This window comes from Styela clava, chromosome 11 (genome assembly GCF_964204865.1).
Source record: "Styela clava chromosome 11, kaStyClav1.hap1.2, whole genome shotgun sequence".
Classification (NCBI taxonomy): domain Eukaryota; kingdom Metazoa; phylum Chordata; class Ascidiacea; order Stolidobranchia; family Styelidae; genus Styela; species Styela clava.
In genome coordinates this window covers 2,252,266-2,272,889 of record NC_135260.1, presented here as the reverse complement: position 1 = coordinate 2,272,889, position 20,624 = coordinate 2,252,266, and the positions used below count along the sequence as shown (strand labels likewise).

The following is a 20,624-nucleotide window of genomic DNA, read 5'->3' as shown; positions in this document are numbered from 1 at the left end:
ATACAAAAGCATGTCATCCTAAACTTGTAGTCCTTATATTATGATGAACTTGTTACTGCCCTGTATCGCGTGTTAAATCAGAAATACCCAATGAATTTAGTTCAGCAGGCAGATTTTCTAACCTGAATAACTTTTGTCGCTGTGTGTGTTACATCTGTCACGCTGACTTGTAGTTGATCAGTTAGTACTTCGTCTGATCCATCGTGGACATAATGAAGTGAGTTGCGCTGAATCTGAAATTACAATATGTTACTAGAGGACTTGAAAACTGTTTCAGTATAACTTATGACAGCTTGTTAATGAAAGCTAAGCATACCTAAAAATTTGAAAAATCAAAATACAGCCGACGGTGTCCTCAAGCGGGTTGGCCACGCATAAGAATTTCAAAAACTTCAAAATACCAAAATATTTGAAAATGTCATACTTTGAATACTAATTTTTTAGTCATTTCGTACCATTGAAACCGTAACCTCCGTTACATTTATATTATGAAGGCAGGAATAATTCTTCCTAATTTACAAGAAATCGCTCATATACCACATATATGGGTGCTCCCGTAGTATTCGTACCAAGATGGCGCACAACCTGAACATAGTATGTGTACCAGTCTAGGGTTAGCAGGTTGTGCGCGATCTTGGTACGAATACTACGGAAGCGCCATCTTTGTCAAATGACTGGAATTCGTACCTTACCAACCACCAGGGAAAGTCAATGATTCACTCGTGACTCGACTAGACCCGCGATTCGAAGTTTAGCGCCTACTAGGTAATTGTCTGTAGTAAAGGACCATATTATACGTAATTGATTTAACGTTTTACTCTTATTTTATTACTTATCAAAAGGGGTGCATGCCGCATATTTGTATTTTAGGCCGGTATGGTCTTGTGCATACATCCCGTCTCCAATATTGATAAATGTAAACTCTTTTATATTGATTTGACAAACATACATACATACATACAAAACACTGATATTTAATAAGGTAACTGAATTTTTTTTCCTTACCTCGTCATGCGTGAATGAATCTCCTTCTCTCAACATCACTCTCATTCCTCTGTCATTTCTGACCACTGACCCGTGACGGGGTCGTTTCACGAGAGTGAATATCAAGTCTCTATGGTGGGTATCTGGATCAGTGATGCTCAGCTGTTGCGTTCCTGTGACATGTTAAAAATTTACAATAAAAAAGGCACGATGGTTCACCAAATCGATGGTCCTCACCAGTCACAGAGAAAAATATCATATTTAAGTTGGGAAATATGACGACCTCGTGCCCATTTTGATTCAAGTCAAACTTCGTGCTTTTTAACACAATATTTAATCACACTTTATAAAGCACTCATTATCATACCTGAAATGTGATATTTACGCTAACCAAGGTTATACCCTTAATCCTATCCCATTTTAACGGTTTGATAATCAGAGGTTCGAAAACATGTCTCTAAATTTCACACGTATACTCTATATGTACCCTCACATGTACCCTATACTTTTCTCTATTTAAGTCCAAAACAAGAATTTTGGCATAATTCATACCAATAGGAGCAGTTCCCCCTTGTGTGACATCAATTCTAGGATGTGGATTGGTGAAAGTAGGACCGGCAGTGTTCCCCTGGTCGACCAGTTTGATTGTAAACTTAGCTGGGTCCAATGTATGTTGACCATCTGATACTGTGTATTCGAATTGTACTTCTTTAGGGAGACCTCGACTGTGATAAAAATATGTGATAACCAAATTGACAAAGCCAGTAAGTTTACTTTTATGGCGGGAGATGACTTTGATGACCGCATGTATGGTCGTATCGATTCCCCAGTTTGTACCAAATAAAGCTTTTTGCTGAGGAGATTGTTTCCTGGTGTAACGAAATAGGTAACCGCATTCTCGCCCTCCCACACAGGAGCTAACAATTAAAAGAGCAAATACCACTGTTTCGTGAGTTACAAGTGACCAAAAATTGTACATTTATTTACCAGGTATATTCTGGCCGGATTCCAATAAGGGGGCATTGCTTTTATACGGCAAGGAGCACAATAAACGCAAACTGCAATATGTTCAACTCTGATATATATGTCATTTGGTTATACCACGCTGAGATTCGTTTAGTTTTAAGCGAGTTATTGTGATCCTTCTTAAAGCAAAAATCAAAAATGTATTACAGTTACTCCCAATATAGTGAAAGATATATGAAACAAGAAATCCCCGAGCAAAAAGCAATTTTAACAGCATGATAGCGTTGATAACATGAGATGAGAGCAAAAATGCAGAAGCGTTATTTTTTAAACTGATTGCAAACGAAAATGCCAATGCCCACCAATACATTATTCAGCCATGAGTGAAAACAAACAACAAGCGTTTATAAATACACCGATGCTTATGCGAAAGTTTGAGCAAATGAAGCCAGTGTCATAGTTACAGTTTTTAGAAGTTTTGTTTTGTTTTAGATCCAAGTTCGATATTGAATGGTTAAGTGATGGAACAAAACTATCGTTTTCTTTTTTTAAAAATCACTCATTCCATATATATATATATATGTATATATATACAAAAACAAAAATATTGAGAATGTACTGTATGTAAAAGGGTATCAGTTACATTTCATAAAAATTTGGTTATCCAGAGGGTAGACTAGTTTAAACCTGCTTGAATATTTTGAATTTTTGTATGATATTTTGAGATATTTAAACTATGCCACTGGGTAGAATATGAAGATGCATGAGAAGCCACTCACGTTTCAAATGTGAATGCTTCATACTTATGATGATCGTATGTGTATCCGTATTCCGAAAGGTCTTCTGCGGTTTCGCCGTCCATTATATCATCATAATCGTCATCCATTATGACTTCATCAGTAATACCATCACCCATTGATGACATCATAATTTCACTGGCAGGTCGGAAGATGATCTTGTTTGAATCGATTTCACTTTGTGTGAAGACGGTGATCGGGACGAGAGGGTTGTCTGCGTGCTCAATACTTCCAAAGAATGGCGGAATGGACCTGTTAATGTATTTATTAAATTACATGCTCTTGGAAGTAAGTGTGCTTGTTGTATAACCAAAACAGTGGCTTTTATTATGGCATAGAAATGAAATTTTATTAATTTTTAAAGTCGCTCATATAGGTATGTTGGATAGGTGTCTGTCAATTTATCACGAAAGACTTAATTCAAAGACTTATACTGCTGCCTCAACTTCCTATATAATACCAATGTAATGATGGTGCATTCCATATACGCTGTCAAAGGTAAAGAAAGCCGTAAGCACACTCTAAGCTGAAGTATACAAACACCCGACTGAGGTAGTATGATGGGGCTCCCTTATAAAATAACTAGCCCAAACAGCCTCAAGCTGTTTACACGAGCCATGTTGAACCACATAAAGAATAGATATACCCAGAGCTGGGATTCAAATTTTTTGTCAGCCGGTTCCATCACAAAAGTCGTATTTTTCAGCCGGTTCTGATACAAAAAGTCATCTTTTTTTTTAGTAAATAAACCATTAATGCTAACCGGTTTGCTGATCTCATAAAATTCCGTGAGACGGTTTTATAGAACCGGTGCGAACCGGCTGAATCCCACTACTGGATATATCCACTAATCTTACTGATTTCAATATCAATCACTTACTTCGTAATATTATAAATCAAATCTCTATCAGGAGTGTCTTCATCAGTATATCTGATATATCCACTGTGTAAAACAGTGACATGGTCCTCGGTTGCTGTCATCTGCGGTGGGAAACTTACTCCTCTTGCTATGTGAGGCTTCTCTGTGTTTTCTGGGATCACAGACACACGGAATACGTCATCCGTGACGTGACGAGCTGGTCGGTAGTTTTCATCAATAACCTGAATATACGTTTGTTGTTATATTAGTTACCATCGTTTTGAGATTTTTGCTTTGCTTAATAATCAGAACACTGGAGTCGCAAACTATTTTCACAATTCCATAGTGTAAAAATAACATTTGGGTCGTAAATAAACTTGGCCCTATTCTTGGCCGACTTCGGAACGACAATATTTTGATCCATGGGCTTTAAACCACTACCAAACCTCATTCTATCAGTTGCGAGTTCCGAACCCTAACTTCAAGAAGTCTCTTTGGCAGGTTGAAAATTTTGATTTTGAATCTGGCTTATTTGAATTGAATCTGAAACTCCCAGTGTTTTTCAATTCTGAGGCGAAAGGTTGTAAATATTGAGTTACTGTTACCTGGAATTCAAACGCCTCAACTTCACCAAGGCCGCCTAGATCACGATACCAGACATCGCCCTCGTCTACGTCCTCTTGTGAAAACCTCATCAATGGCGGAGATCTGTAAACGGTGTCTTCCATCTTTACCCAGTTGTCAGTCACTAGCATTGGGTCATCAGATGACATGGGTGAAATTTTAACGACTTCTCCGCTGTGAAAAAAAGGGTTTTAAAATAAGCGACGGAAATCATTTTTTACTATTGGCTGTTATTAAATTAATTGCGGTTTGACAGACAACTTGCAAGCGACCACTATGGCCATGTTTATGGTATATTTGGATCAATCCTTCGAACAAGTGAAGCTAAGATGACAGTACGTATTGTTGAGTTGGTACTTTAAACACTTCGAGTCAGTACTACAATAGAAAGGTTGGTGAAAAGAATTCCACAGCTCTTATACAATGAACCATTTACTGTAGGCCTATATCAGCACTTTCGGATGACCCCACTCTTCTGATCATAAAATCTAGATTTAGTCCAGCAGTCTAATTAGTATGCCATCATGCGAGAAGAAGATATCAAGAGTATAATGAGTCGAAAACTACAATAAAGGGACAATTGGAGCAAACAAGTAAAAAATAACGCTACCAACCTTGTAAAGTTCACAGGTTTGAGCGCGTAGACCAGTTTGGATTTGTCTTTCACTCTTTTCCCGACAGTGTTCAACAACTCGCTTGTAATGTGCAACAGCCCTTTGCTTCTTACACGAGATGGTTTGTTGGTAACTAATGACGGTGCAGAAGAAGCCTGAAAATGGAAAAAGTAAAATTCAATTTTTCAATATTTAGTCTGAAAACAAACACGAGTTAAAAATTTCATTTTAGGTTTTTGTATATGCGCTATGCTCAACTCATAGTTAGCTAGTTTATATACAAATGAAATACGCCGTGCCTCGTCGATTTTCAAATTCCCCCATTCATAATTAGCACCATATGCATTAGTCAATTAGTCGATTAGTAATTATTGCTACTGCGAACTAACGAAAGTTTAAGTAAATAAATACATTGCGAAGTTGCTCTCCCAAGAGCTTTCGTACATGAGCACGCTGAACGGTTCAAGTACAGCATAATTGTAAGTTCTCATTTACCTTGGGTACGATTTCCACTCTGAGTGCGACATTGATCACGTGATATTTGTCCGATACTTGAAGTCCGATGACGTCATACAAGGTTGATTTCGACTTCAGTCCTTTCCTCGGAGTGTAACGTAAAACATTCTGATCGATGTCTTCAAGCTGGGTGGTGCAAACAGAGGATATTATTCTTCAAATCGGGCGGCCAATAACACATATTTTAAAGTACAACTCTCATATATTTATAAGAAGGAGACTACCGATAAGTGAGCATACTTGTTTTATTTTTATTTACTCCGGCAGCTGAATATCATTTGGCATTTTTCGTACGGTACTGATATTACTCAGACTTGTGTCGGATTAGTGCCAACGCAATAGCTTTTTTAATGAATAAAGAAATGTAATCTTACCGTGAAGTCCAAAACCTCTGTGTCCACGTGATTCGTATTAGTGATAAATCCATACTTTGGTGATGAAACAATGGTTATTGTGACGTCAGCTGAATTGTCGTCATCGGTTATCATCAGATTTGACAACGATATCTCTGTTGTTTGACCAGAGCTAGAATGATAAAAATAAAAATGCATTTTAATTTAATGAGCAATTGGCATGAAATTGGACACGGATTGTACCATTTTCTTAGCTTTTGTTCTCGTTGAAATAATCGCTTTCCCGTAATCGATTTTTCGATATCCTCAAGACTATTGAAAATCCAATTTTTTGACTTTCGGCTGGACTCGCTAGCTGTTACGATCTAACATCTGGCTGTTAAAAATTTCAGACCCCGCTTTTTGAAAATTTTTGGCTACGCCACTCAAGTACTTGCCAAAAAAGAGAAGCTGTTTCACCTGACTACAAGCGGCTTGTTCCTGACAACCATAGGTGGGTGAGTGGATACAATCAGTATGTTGATGTCTTGTGATGCAGATTCAAGATGACCATCCGTTACTTTAACCCTTGCAACACGAGGTAGACGAACAATCTCATCTGGAACAAACCAAACACTTCCTTGTTTGATTTTTAATAGTGGAATTTCGTCACCGATTCGAACTCTGATCTGAAAATAAAGTTTAAAAATCAGTTTCGGTATAGATAGCATGGCGAGCTGATGTAGAAGAACCTGAAAATTACGGGGAAACAAAGAAAGAATTCGCAAAAACTAGATGCCAAAATACAGAGGTGGGACATTGAAGAAGATAAGCGCAAATCATAATGCAAACCTCGCCAAAGTATAGATCCCGACGTCACGACAGAAAACCTTGAATTCGTTCGTGCGATTTAAAGTCGCTTGGAATGGGACATTGTACAATGCCTTTTCGGTACGCTAGTGATGGTGGAGTGTACAAAATAAACCTTGGTATAGAAGTAGTTTGCATTTCCTATACCAAGAAAGGTATGAGTCATATCCAGCTGATAGGACGGTGGGGTCAGACAAGAGGATCGCATAAAATCGACCTCATTTCCGCATCTAGACAAACTCGTCAGTTTATCTCAACCACAATTGGATTACAGGCAGAATGACCTCCGTCATTTTTCAGCATCAATGTTTAGTAGAAAATACAAGACCACGCGCACTCACTCATAAGTAAATGATTCTTATCGCCAAAGGAAGTTAGCTAGTTTATATAAATATGGTAGGACATATGATGCCAGCGTGGGGCGTGAATCAGTCAAATCATTGAAAACACTACTTACATTATCGACTTCAATCCGCCCGTTTCGTGGTTGTGCTTCCAAAATAAGTTTCAGTTGGTCATCGGCTGAGTCTTTGTCTGAAGCCTCTATTATTTTGTCATCAATGACTGATCTTCCGTTCATTGTGACGATGATAGGTCGAAGAATGGAAAGAGCTGGTGCTTCGTTGTTCGCCTGGATATATAACAAATGGTTTTCAAAGTTTTAAGGTGAAATATGAAGACGGGGGAAAATGCCGATCGGCTGCAAAAGTTTAAAATTGATAGTATTGGGTTTGACAACTTTTATCTAAGCCAGAAATGAATCAAACTTGCTCACAACTTTTATTGACTCGAACAGGGCGCTGTTAAAGTATGGAGATAGAGACTGAAATAAATATTCCATAGATGAATTTTCCGGAGCATTCCTATAGTACCAGACACACATATATTCTGTGTAAATTTATTTTATATTAGAAACAATTATTAGACCATTTGAATGCAAATCAGTCCAGAAAACAATACCTGGCACAGTCTTGTCATTTCATTTCCAAAGTATCCGTTTCTGCAATTTCCGCAAAGTGAACTTCGTCTGTGTCTTGGGGCTGTAAATTCGAAGATAGTTTTAACCAATGGCCTAGTAGGTAAAGCCTTGAATATTTTGAACTTGCTGTTGGAATTCTAGGTATGAAATCTCTGGTTCAAATTCCACCATCTCTCCAAGAGTGTGATAAATTGGCAATGCCCAACTGAAAACATTGCTTGTTAAGCGCATCTTTCTGAAGAAGAGGCGTATTAAAATCGTGAAAGACAAGGAAATTATTTTTAAAAGAGCTCAATAAGACAAAAACGGTTTATATATTTGAACTCCAACCTATTTGACTGACACATAATTTGTGGTGATGGTGGTGATATTGACAGGTTTTTGGAACTACAAGGACGCTTGAAGTCAGGAGTTAATATCAACACAAGTTTTGAGTTTTCTATTGGCTAAGTTAGACCGTAACAGCTGGCGGGTCTTGAGGTTTCAAGTTACGAAACATTGCTATGTATGATACATTTTTTTTTACATTTTAAAAGAAGAGGGGACCGAACTGGGCACGCCCCTGTACAGATGTGACAACACGTTCCCAGCTCCGTGCTATTTTTACAAAAATCTGGTATGAGAAAACATGGTTCTGTTTGGAACTTCACAAGTATAACAAAAAACTCACTTTTATCCAATGGGTCGGTTTCGGCCTGCATGAAAGTTTGAGCATCGCATTGGTCGCAGGATGTTGGGGTTGTGCAGTGAAGGCAATGTGATGGACATGCTACACATGTGTTGGTTGTTGGATCATGAACGTATCCTTGTGGACAGGATGAGACGCACTTGTTTTCTGCAAGTGAATTTAAACATTTATTTTAAGTTTATTTTGATAGAGAGAGTGAGTATTATTAGATGGGTTAAAATAAAACATGTCATAGTCAAATTTATTTTTTCCATCCAGTAAAAAAATAACATGCAAAGTTTAAAGAAATAATGCTGAATACAATTTTCACTGGAGAAGGAACGGGGAACTAAAGCTGGTTATCTAGCAGCGACACCCATATCATAATCTGTTGTGCAGTTTTTAATAATGCCAGGTATCATGAACCGAATAAATCCTTGTGAGTAGAATGTCTGCTGCGAGTAATTTCATGTATAGATTTGTGGTATTTTTAATCCGGGGGAGAGAATGAATTATTTACATGTTGTATTTATGTTTTTTTCACTGAATCTTCAAACCATAAAATTAAAGCTTACCATGGATATGATGTGGAAGACGACATGCAGAGCAACTGTTTTCATCAGCACAGGAGACACAATGCTTGGTTTTACATGGAAGACAAACAGATGATGATTGGTAGTATCCTGAAAACAGAAAATAATGTGTTAACAAAATATTATCGCTGTCAAGGTATGGATATAATTTTGATTACTAATTTTGTAAGTTACAGTATGGAAAAAATTCTGTGGCCATCACTATAAGTAGGAGCAAGATTTCCGTCATCAAATGCAGAGAATTTTTACGTCTGGACCATTTTTATATCTTATGTGAAGAGGTGGACTAAATTATGGAATGACCAGGGCTAAAACAGGTTTTACTGCAAGGCCAGCGTAATTTTGACTAAATCGAAATTTAAAGATAACAGTTACTTACCTGAAGTACATTGTTTCACACATCTTCCATTCTGTAGTTTTGAGCCAGGCATACATTCAAGACATTGGTTTGAATCCGGACCCCAGCACCGGTTACAACTCCAATCACATTCTTTGCAAATCGGAGTTCCAAGCGAGCTCCCTAAGTGTTGAGATAAAAAAAAATAATACAGATACATATGAGAAATGGACAAACAGAATACATACATAATATTGAATGTAAACCACCGCGATCATGAGCTCAAAGAGGAATAGTTTAAATCAGGGGTGTGCAACCTTTATAGAAATAACTGGGTGAAACCGCGGGCCACACTTTTTTTTTTATCTAGTGGTTGCAAGCATAAAAATTTTGGATTTTAATCTTGCGACATGCGTTGTTGGCACAAGTCAGCTGGTAAGGCATTGTAAAGTCATAGACATATAGATAATAAATTGGACTCAGGTATAGGCTTAGCGGAGCAAAGGCATTTGGCTCCCCGCAGGTTGCACACCCGTGTTTTAAATTATAATTAGTGTTTTTATACAATTAGCTGTAAATCGAGGAGGAACGATCAAGAACCTTTTTGGTGGAAATGTGGGGATAAAGTTCAGACAAAGAACGAGCGATATAGTATCAATAAAAATAGCAAAGTGACGAATTTACTGGTAGAATATTGCAAGTCTGAAGCCAGTTAGTTGTCCTGGATCAGTATCCGAGGAAATACTTTGAGTTGTATTCCATATCATTTTATCTGGCCCATGTGATTGATATATTATAATTGACAAATAGGGCGTGTGAATATGTTTTGAATCACGACATGCTACATATAATACAGTAAAATGTTTGTATACAAATCTTTGTAATATTCTGTAATAAAATATAAGTGAACTATTTATTTTTTCGCCGTATCCATTCCTTATCCACATAATATTATTCAATGATTAGTTGAAATTTCTGATTCAAAAAATGGAAATTAACTCATTACCTGCTACATCGGAGTAAAACTGTTCTGCGCATCCAGCAATGCATTCCCCGAACTGAAGAACTGCGCCTGTGTCTTTGCATGATGTGCAACGAGGTCTTGTTCCTCCACTAGGTGGAAGCTCACAGGTAGTGCATGCCGAAGGGCAGGATTCACATTGACCTAGATAACAAATATACTTACTTTCCAATCACAATAATATTTACCCAATGAAAAGTCATCGAAACTTATCTTTCATTCGATTGGGCGTCACATTAAACCAATCCTAGTCATTGTGGTGATATTGACTGAGATAGAAATAACGCTTATCGTATAAGGTATAGGTTTTCAACCAGTGGGCCATGGCTATAAAACTTTTTCAGGTAGGCCCCAAACCTATTGAAATTTGCTAGGGTTATAGACAAATTAGTGAAACTATTGTAGTAGCAATGAATGGTGATGCCGTTCTTGCTACTGTGTGGTAATTCTCATTTTAATTATCAAAGTGTCAATCTTTACAAAATAGTTTTTTCTTGTAGTTTTCCTCTTGAAAGAGGAAGTTGGTGGGCCACAGAATTTTTCGTGCAACAAAAGTGGGCCACGGAAGAAAAAAGGTTGAGAACCACTGACTATAAGGCGATCTGAAGATTGGCCCAAAAACTGAGTTGTTGGGGAATTGTTTAAAAGATAATAGAACGGACACTGGTCGACTGACCTTTCTGTTTTTGCAAAGTAATTTTTTTCTACTAGATTGGTGAAAGTAATAATCTCAAATATCAAGTTAACTAATATTTTAATATCTTTTTCTCGATAATATTTTTATGTGGAACCTTAGATCGTTCGGGGTTGCTGGGACTATTACCAGCCAATGTAATAGATAGAATGATAGTATTTTTTCTAGGAAACCTTGAATGCAATTTATTGCAAAAATATGAACACAAAATATTATTACAAAATCGCACCTTTCAAAGCAAAGTATCCGTCTTCACACGATTCTACGCATTGTGACGTCATTTGAGAGCGTAATTTTTTGTCGTCACATTCGATACAATTGTCTTTCGAGTCACATGATGCGCAACCCCTGGTACAAGGAACGCACATAGAACCGCTAGGAGTAGTCTGAAACATATAAAGCTTAAAATGAAACAGTGTCAAATGGGTTTGGGTTTCTATACTGATAGATTGGTGGTTGCTAAGCCCGGCATGGGCAACTACCGGCCGCTGGCCAAATCCGGCCCGTTTGGTAATTTAATCTGGCCCGCCTGATGCTGCCACAACAAAACTAAACTTTGATGTTTTAGCTGAAAAATAGCTCAAGGGATTGGTTGGGATTGTGATTAAAGTTATTTTTTGCACGAAGCTTATTGGTTCAAACTTTTGCTTATGTAAAACTGTGAATATTATTCTTAGAATGTAACTTTTCACGTCACACTTACATGGACCGCAAGACTAGGTGGGAAAATTTTGGCCCCTGGCACAAAAACCTTGCCCACCCCCGTTCTAAGCCCTTGAACGTTGCCTATTTTGTTGTTTTCTCCATTTGTCGCTAATAATAGTTTGCGAATAGATATATACTCTTAGCCACCACTCCAATGGCATCATTTGTAGAGAGCTACTGAGCTGTCATATAGACAGTAGGTTTGATTGTAACAGCAGGCACACAAGATGTGTACTACGATTCAGCGTAGTGTTAGTGTAAAATTTTGGGTGAATTTATATGGTCCTATAAAACAAATCTGAGTCCTATGAAGAAAGTTAAAAAAGGCCTCATGGCAAAATCCTCCATGGAGTACTAAAAGGAGAATTCGATTAGCTCGTTAGTTGAAGATAAAAGCGATTTTCCCAACAACAACATCAAAAATAACAACAGCAAGAATTCAACGAAACGACCCATAGTTTCAAATCCCTGTTCAATAATGATAAACATAAAAATATTGCTCAACTCAATTCTATCAGCCTACCTTTTTGTACGTTCCTTTCGGGCAAACCGTGACGCATTTTTCAATGTCAAGGTCATCGCTTGAGCCCAAGGTCAGAATCATCGACTTTTTCATCTGATCACATTCAGCCAGTTTCGTTTTATCGTAGCACTGTTGCGTTCTTTCATCAGCGACAAGGCTGAGAGCCCAGCATTCGTCTGCTGACAGACACATTTGTCTCAACTGTGACGTCATGTGTGATGTCATTAGAAGAAAACCGTGACTGAAGCAGGATGTACAATTGGTGTTTGATGGTCCGTCACATCTGGCACAAGTTTCGTGACAGCCTGGAACAAATACAACAAACATTTGATTACGATTCTTTTAGTACAGTGATTGGTTTTGACTGTATGAGTCAAACTGTATATAATGAGCCTTAAGAGCTGGGCAGGATTCATAAAGACATAGTTAAATGGCAGGCTCTGAAACCAGTCAGAGTTACATGACTTACATATATATGAATGGGAGAAGATTTCAGCCAGAGGCATGGATACAGTACTTTAGCGTAGGCATATGAAAGGAGTGAGCATGAAGAGTTTGGATTCATTGTATGTTTTAGGTTGGAATATATATAAAACTTTAGGTAAATGCTTAGAGAAAACATAAGAAGTGGCGATTCACGGTATGTTCGAGATGTAGAATAGATATGGAACGTTGGGAAAATGATCAAGTTTTGAAGTCGGATTCATGAAAAACATTGATGCTTCTATCTTACGGGTTATTCGTAAAAGGTCCACTCACTACCGTTTAACCTATACATGGGCCAACTATGCCCGCGGGACGAATCCGGTCCGTTGGGTAATTCCATTTGGCCCGCCTGATGCTGCTATAACCGAACTAAACCAAATTTTGACGTTGAAGCTTAAAGTTAAAAAAAAGCTCAAGATATTAGTTGAGATGGCCACCAAATTTAGTTTTGGCACAAGGGTAATTTTTTTCCCACTTCTGCTCTTGTAACACTGTTAATATTGTCCATAAAATGTAACTTTTCAAGTCACACTTATATGGCCCTTCAGTCTAGGTGGGCAAAATTGTTGGACCCTAGTCCAAGAACCTTGTCCACCCCTAAAACTTTAACCTATGACATGTAAGCTAACCATATCAACCTACTTCCATCATATGCCGATCACTCTTACCTCTACAAACTCTATTTTCCATGTAATGTCCTTCATCGCAGTTTTCAACGCACTGACCAGTGGCGAACAAGTCGGATCTCAATTGGAGCATTTGCGTATTGGATGAGCATGCTGTACAATCAGAGGGGGATCCACCAACACAAAGATGGCAACTTGAGTGACAGGCTGCAAGACAAAAAAATGAAAAGTTTGGTTGAAGTTCTATTCGTGAACATAAAACACAAGAATTTGAATATTGCTCTGATACCAGTTTGTAGTTAAAGTAATGTCATGACTTCCAGCCAATCGCACATGAAAAGCATTGATTATCTTGAATTTTTAGGTTTTGTTCATTACAATTCAAATCACCTATCATTTTTACTGCATCTTAGGTCAAGAAATAGTGCACTGAAATTCAGGACAGTTAACTGGTTAACTATACCCGAACCGGAACTGGTAGCCGAGCTATATATTGCGATTGCCTATACGAATAACCCGTCTCATCGACCTTTTTCTTAGGGCAAAATATGCACAATATGTTATCCGATCCCTCTACTCGGAACAAGACTTGGATTTGAGTATAGGTGGAACGGATCAGTAGATATATAATTTGACTATAATCGATTCCAATCTGACAAACAAAATAAGATCATAGCAAAACATTTTCGTTACCTTTGCATACCCCGTCGCTCGGGTAGAATCCTGCCGGGCAATTATCAATGCATTTCCCGCTATGAAGCAATTTCTTCTCCGAGCAAGTCGAACATTGGTTTACTGAAGGTCCAACACATGATGCACATGACTCGTGGCAAGCTGTTAAAGATTTTTGAAAAGATGAAGATGTTAGAAGATGATTTTAAAAGGATCTGATGGATTAGTGTCGATTAAGACATTGATAGGGGTGTCTGTGACATATTTATCTGAGATGTAATACATTGATTGGCTAAAAGAAAGTTTCCCTGTCTTCAAAATGAAAGAGATATAATAATTTAAATTTGTGGCCTTCGTGGATTTCATGACACAAATAAGTTTTTAATATATAAATTTATCATACGAATCAAGTTTGCCGTAGCCTTTTAAATTCAAATATTAATCCCCGAATTAGGTGGAATTCTTCAAAATAGGAAAACGTGAAAAAGATCAAGTGCAGACTAGTAATGCAATTCGAAGAATGCATACCTGCGCACTTCCCGTCTTTAGTTTTGTAATATTTCTGCGAGCATTCACTGACGCAGAGATGGTTCTGCATTATCTTTCCTGGCGGACAAGCATCGCATATGTTGGAGTCCGATGAACAGGATGCGCATGAGGAATGACAAGCTACAAAATGAATAAAAAATACCGAGTTGAATATAATAAAATAGAAGAAGAATACAAATGAGAATATGTACGTTATGATGATATCACGAAAAACAGCCTGATGTGGGACTTCAAGTAAGTCCTGTTAGGGAAACAGCTTGAAAGATGGGAACTTCGCACAACAGAGGTAGATGCGCATAGAGGCGATAGAACAAATAAGAGGTATGCATCATTGATAACTGTGCACAGCAGTGTATTCACAATCTCATCGAATGATTGGACATGCCATCAATGTAGTTATTCACACAAGAAGCTGAAGTCATAATAAAGTTTCACGTCATGATAAAAAATGACGTCATAACACCGTTCGTAATTCTAAAGGAGCTGTATATCGCCCTCCAGTGCTCACAGATCGATATAACTGCTATATGTGCAATAGTTAATAATAAATATGGAATAAAAACACTTTACTTACGTTTACAGATGTTATCAGAATAGAAAAAATCTTTGCCACATCGCTCCGCACAATCTCCATTTTGTACCAGCATAGTTTTATTCGTGCATTCGACACAAACGCTGGCACTCAGACATCTTGCACATCCTTTCATGCAATCTAGAAACGGAATCAGGGGTCATAGGTCAGTAGCAGAAAAGACACGAAAAGTGAAGTTTTGAGGCGGTAAGCATGCATTGTAAGTAATCTAAGGCAATGGTTATATTATTTTCGGTATAACAGTCAAAGATATCGAAAGTCTAGGACCTCAGCCTTTATTTGCAAGCAGGAGAATCACTGATATAGGAGTTACAATTGACATTCCCACTGGCGCATTGTGCTGAGCCTTTGGAACATGATTGACACCGCTGCCATTATTACCATATTTGGATGTTTTTATGCAGCATTCATTATTACCTCCCCATCAAAGGGCATTTATCGTCTCGCTGGTTGTTTTCCTATTACATTTATTGTTGTAGCATGGACGATAGGGCTGTATGGTCTAGTAATGATGACTAATATGTCTTTTGCATGTTATAAAAGTCATCTTACGTTTGCAAAGTCCATCGTCGTCGAAGTATCCGAGAATGCAATCCTCGACACAGGTTCCGTCCTGTAGTTGCAGAGGAGATTTACATGAAGTGCAAGTGTTGGGTGAGTTCGCCAGTGTGCAAGTTTCGCAAGTAGAATGGCAACCTTAAAATATAATGTAATGGTATTGCTACTTCAAATTTAAGAATGAAGTACGAATAATGTAATTCACGTGTGGATCAAGTTCAGATTTTGGTCCATCAGTTTTGCCGCTTTTAGAGTTAGAGAACCAACTTTGGTGTAAGATATAATGGGTGAAAAAGGATATGGGATTCGTTTTATTGTGTGCAATGACGCCATTTAAATTGACAATTGCGCACTTTGTGGCGGTAGACTACTGTGACAGATTGCATGCCTGTACTTCATTGTGGCTTTCGTGTCCATATATTTGAGCATCGATCTCTTGTTTTAGAAGAGATGGTCGCGAGTCTTTGGAAGGGGTTTACGTATCATATGAATGTTTAAAAACCATTTGCCCATGAATATGAAATAAGCAACTTACGTTTACAAGTCTTTCCTTCTTGATAAAACCCAGGCAAACATCTTCTGACACATTTCCCTTCCTGTAGTAGATGCCTCGTGTTCTTACAAGTTGTGCATTGACCGTACTTAGGCCCATTGCATGTTAAACAATCCGCGTGGCAGGTAACGGGTTCGCATGTTGGACAGCATTCACCTGTAAGTGTAAAATGAAAATTATGCTGCCAGTGCTATTTATTTGAAGAAGATATCCTAATCAAAACAAGCGTAGTAAATTAGCTGTACTATTGAGGGGCACGCAGTTTCGAGAGCCCGGTTAAAAACTGTCAAGCATAGTTAGTTGTATACACAGTTATATAGTCTCAATCGGCAGATGAAAGACCTTCTCAGGTGGATTGCATACAGGGCTGGCATATTTGACTGCAGGTTTTTGGCGGAGCTACAAAGAACATATATTGCCAATCAATTGCAATGTTCATGTGAAAACTTTTTTAAAGTTCTTTTAATAATGTTCAAATATCTCTAGCCTAAATGAAAAATGGTGATATTTGTGTTAGCATTGGGTAAAGTTTTCCATATAAAAATTTTGAAAGCCGAAAATAATACTCTAATAGTAAGGTGTTAATCATCACACAAAGTCTTTGAACGGCTAAATATAGCCTGTTTATGTCACACATCCTTTAACATATGAGTGACCATGACCTAACAGTCCACATGGGTGGTTTTAATGTTTGTAAATCAAGGGAAATTACTCTCACTCCATATTCTATGGCAAATTTAAAATTCAAGTACTAGAGCTTAAAAGTCCTTTTGTAACGTGGAGCGAGCACTTTTTCTTTCAGGCAACTTGTTCCGCTATGCATTCAATGCGTATCAATCTAATCATTTGGGTACTCCAGGAGTATGTGTACTAATATTGAGGTTACTAATTTTGTTTGCCTACTTTACAACAAGTTGTGTGAAGGGACGAAAGCCTATGGGCAGGTGGGATATTCACTTGGCTAACACAGACAGTCCCCTAACTCGTAATAGAACTAAAATGAGGAAAATCGGAATAAAATCATATTCTAACCCTAACTTGGTACACATACTACGGGAGCACCATCAGTTGACTTATTTTACGACCATTAAAAGACCGACCCAGGTTATTCAGAGTTTCGGCTGAGCTTACAGTGTAAATATGCCAAACTCAGAATTCGCAGCGCCTGCCAACTCATAGCGTGTCTACAACATTCCAACAATAGCGTGCGTACAAGTGAAACGTGTCATACATGTCATGCGACATTGACAATGTAAGAAGAGAATCTTTGTAGTGTTTTGAGTTCATGCGCTGTCGAAAAATTCAGTCAATTTGGGATTTTGTAGCTTTGAAATTGATTGTCAATATACGTTACAGATTGTTGCACTTTGCACTGCAATTGCAACGACATAATACAAAAACATGACGTCATAATAAAATATGACGGCATACTATAAAATGTGACGTCATAATAAAAAGACACCACGTCAAATAAAATTGAGATACTCTAGTTGTGATGCAAAGATAGTTTTGCAAACTTTGAAACCACTAGTTCTTGTGCCTTGTGCCACGTATAGAACTAAATATAGATTCAACCACTAAATAATGCAGTGAACCTTCAGCACGACAGGCCTATTATTGTGCCAAAACGTTAAAGATCAAATTTCTAATTTTCTCAAAAAAGAGACGAAATGAGGTCGCGTTACACTGATGTGGTTTTGGCAGCGCAACAAGGTTAAGGACGGTGACGCAAAAAAGTCTGGAAAAAGTTCTGAGTTGGAAATAAATACAATCGGCTGCCATAATGATTCAATTTCAGATGAATGGTTATAAGCAGGATAATTTGACTTGATGATAAGACTTCTGGCAACTACTGCCATCTTTGAGTATTGAAAAATTGAAATTGATTATTGACTATTAGGCATAACGAAAGACGATGAGTTTTTGGAAGGAGTCTGTAGTTCATCAAAGTTTGAGACTTGGTGGGTTAAATAAAAGACCCAGCAATCTGAATACATAGGATTTTCCTACCTTGCATGTGTACGGGTACAGTATGTTCTGGGCAAGGTTGGCAGTCGGCATTGAAGCATTGTGTCACTCCGTGTATGCATGCACATCTTTCACATGGACTGGTCTGCCATTCGTCACCATGGCGATATAACAAGCCATTGTGAAAGCACTGAGAAGTCACAGGCACGCATTCTGGGCAGCAGGATCCAGGCTTGTGAATAAGCTTTTGATTCTGCAAAATTATTCATGGTTGTATACTCAAAATAGAAGGCAGATGAAAATACTTTTTAGTGAGGCCCACGGTATCGTAACGGTTTGCGTCAAGCAACCTTTTCACAACGTAAGTACAAGCAAAGACTGGAATTTCTCGAATTCCCAATGATTCGAATTTTGCGAGATAAAGTAGCAATATGGAAGGCAAAAATGGTCTGTTTAGTCCGTCTGCTTTCAGCAAACTCTCATAAAAACGCTTGGCCATACATGTCTTTCGTGACCTCGCCGTATAAACAACTGGCGAAATACAAGCCCAATTTCCAATTTTTGCGGATAAAGTCCAGTTACATAAATAAATTCGAATCGGGTGAAAAAATATTCAACAACATTTTAAAGCTTACTCTTTCGCATGTTACTTCTGAGCATTGTAATTCGAAGCATCTGACAATTCCTTTGTTACAGGAACACATTTGACATTTGGTTCCGTTCCAGAGATCACCGTGGTAATGACGGACACCTTCATAGTCGCAATGAGCTGCAAATAAGCAAAGTAATATTACAAATGCGGATATATTCATTACCGTTTTTTATTACTCTTTGCGCAGACCAGTAAACAGTTGTAGCGTGTACGCAGTGACAATCAGACGGGGTAACGAGATAACAACCTATTCTTCCTCTATGCCTTTGTGCGTGGATGTCGGTATGATTTGAATTCTCATTAAAAGCATTCAAAATCAAATAAACACCTCGTAATTTCGTCCAAAGCGTGAAATTGAAAACCACTCTGGTCCGCATTTTATCCAATTGTACTAAGTACGAGAAGACAGCAATTTCGAATGACCGACATCCGATTTGGCTCAAAATTTCAGTTCGAACAATATAATTTACGTAAAACTCGATTCGGTTGATTGACAGGGCTACATCAGTATATAATTGGATTTGAGTTTTACCTGAAATTGTAGAATTTTGCCAAATTTTTAGTCCTATAATATCTAGCGTGTGGTGAATTCGTGCAGATTTTATTTCTCAAATTGAAATTTTACTGTTTTATTATTATTAAGGTAATAGCACTTTGCATTTGAGGGTAGAATTTCTAATATTTTTTTACCTATTCAGTATTGTTCCAATACATATTTATGCAAATTACAAACTATTCCAACTTTACAAAAGCCAGAGTGCAAGTGGCGCGTATTGCTAGATAACCGTCTATTATGGATAGAACAATAGACAGGAACAGAGTTATAAAGGCAATGTGAAAAGTAGTGATATATAGTGAACCTCGACACTACTATCTCACTGAAGCTTAGGCCCAAAGGCCTAAGAGAGACGACATTTAGTGTTTGACCCAACAATAATTTTTTTTTTCCAAATTAATAATATATCATTTCTTGAGAACACAAATTTTGCAAACTTGAAGATCTTAGGATCAATCCTAACATTATAACCTTCGTAAAATTGTTTGCCAACGATAACAATCTCTGTAGAATGACCTTCCGAGTAATTGGCTGATAATAACCACGGTGGCAAAAATCAGATAGCTTTCTATATTTGACGTTACATCGCGTTATAAAAATAAATAATTTTACAAATTTCAACAATTTCCACCGATTCCCATATTTAAGTGTCAAAGGTGAATAATATTTTTTTTTCGGTTGGTACGCTTATAACTATAGGGTTTATCAAAGGCATATTGAAATTCCTTTTGCATTCTGCAGATATAAAAAAGGCGCTCCAATATGGAGGTAACTAATTTTGTTCGCCTATTTTACGTCAGGTTGTGTAAAGGGACTGAAACCTATGGGCAGGGGGTATCTTCACTTGGCTAACACAGCCAGTCCCCGAACTCGTAATAGAACTAAAATAAGGAAAATAGGAATAAAATTATGGCCTTACCCTAACTTGGCACACATACTACGGGAGTACCCACTGACCAGCCATCTACAGCGGTTGTAAACATTTCAATTTTTAATTGTTGGCGACACGTTTGCTATCTCTTCGTAAAAAAGTATTTGAAATAAATGTGTGTTGATGTATTACTATAACACTTCGAATACTTTTTGACGTCCAGTTTTTTTTAATTCACTGTACTTGAAATAATGTGCGGGGGTTTTACTATAACATTCCGAAAAGTTATTGAACGTCCATTTTTGTTTAATTTACGGCGCCATCATCAATCAGTTTCGAAAAAATGGTCGAAAAAATAAAACAAACTCGTTGATTGAAACTTCAAAATTGTTTATTTTTCAGATTTTAACCTTAAAATCTAGATCAGAAGAAATTTATTTAACATGTCACCCTGAAACAT

The 20,624-nt window shown here is 37.6% G+C and overlaps 1 protein-coding gene across 2 annotated transcripts in view; it reads right to left on the bottom strand.

Moving 5' to 3' along the window:
* LOC120347789 (extracellular matrix organizing protein FRAS1-like) overlaps nucleotides 1-20,624 on the bottom strand; it is a 185,096-nt gene that overhangs the window by 69,052 nt on the left and 95,420 nt on the right. The window contains exons 9-34 of one of the 2 annotated variants that reach the window (XM_039417879.2): nucleotides 18,721-18,854; nucleotides 18,128-18,338; nucleotides 16,100-16,273; nucleotides 15,559-15,702; nucleotides 14,989-15,126; nucleotides 14,394-14,534; nucleotides 13,887-14,027; nucleotides 13,236-13,400; nucleotides 12,082-12,386; nucleotides 11,083-11,239; nucleotides 10,145-10,303; nucleotides 9,181-9,321; nucleotides 8,784-8,891; nucleotides 8,212-8,376; nucleotides 7,523-7,602; nucleotides 7,020-7,193; nucleotides 6,173-6,381; nucleotides 5,735-5,885; nucleotides 5,340-5,486; nucleotides 4,845-4,999; nucleotides 4,212-4,404; nucleotides 3,628-3,848; nucleotides 2,730-2,999; nucleotides 1,537-1,709; nucleotides 1,006-1,157; nucleotides 123-233 (exon numbers count right to left, since the gene is read on the bottom strand). In XM_039417879.2, coding sequence (XP_039273813.2) covers nucleotides 123-233; nucleotides 1,006-1,157; nucleotides 1,537-1,709; nucleotides 2,730-2,999; nucleotides 3,628-3,848; nucleotides 4,212-4,404; nucleotides 4,845-4,999; nucleotides 5,340-5,486; nucleotides 5,735-5,885; nucleotides 6,173-6,381; nucleotides 7,020-7,193; nucleotides 7,523-7,602; nucleotides 8,212-8,376; nucleotides 8,784-8,891; nucleotides 9,181-9,321; nucleotides 10,145-10,303; nucleotides 11,083-11,239; nucleotides 12,082-12,386; nucleotides 13,236-13,400; nucleotides 13,887-14,027; nucleotides 14,394-14,534; nucleotides 14,989-15,126; nucleotides 15,559-15,702; nucleotides 16,100-16,273; nucleotides 18,128-18,338; nucleotides 18,721-18,854 — 4,319 coding nt within the window. The remainder of the gene's footprint in view (nucleotides 1-122; nucleotides 234-1,005; nucleotides 1,158-1,536; nucleotides 1,710-2,729; nucleotides 3,000-3,627; nucleotides 3,849-4,211; nucleotides 4,405-4,844; nucleotides 5,000-5,339; nucleotides 5,487-5,734; nucleotides 5,886-6,172; nucleotides 6,382-7,019; nucleotides 7,194-7,522; nucleotides 7,603-8,211; nucleotides 8,377-8,783; nucleotides 8,892-9,180; nucleotides 9,322-10,144; nucleotides 10,304-11,082; nucleotides 11,240-12,081; nucleotides 12,387-13,235; nucleotides 13,401-13,886; nucleotides 14,028-14,393; nucleotides 14,535-14,988; nucleotides 15,127-15,558; nucleotides 15,703-16,099; nucleotides 16,274-18,127; nucleotides 18,339-18,720; nucleotides 18,855-20,624) is intronic. The other variant, XM_078118103.1, reaches the window with a different exon arrangement.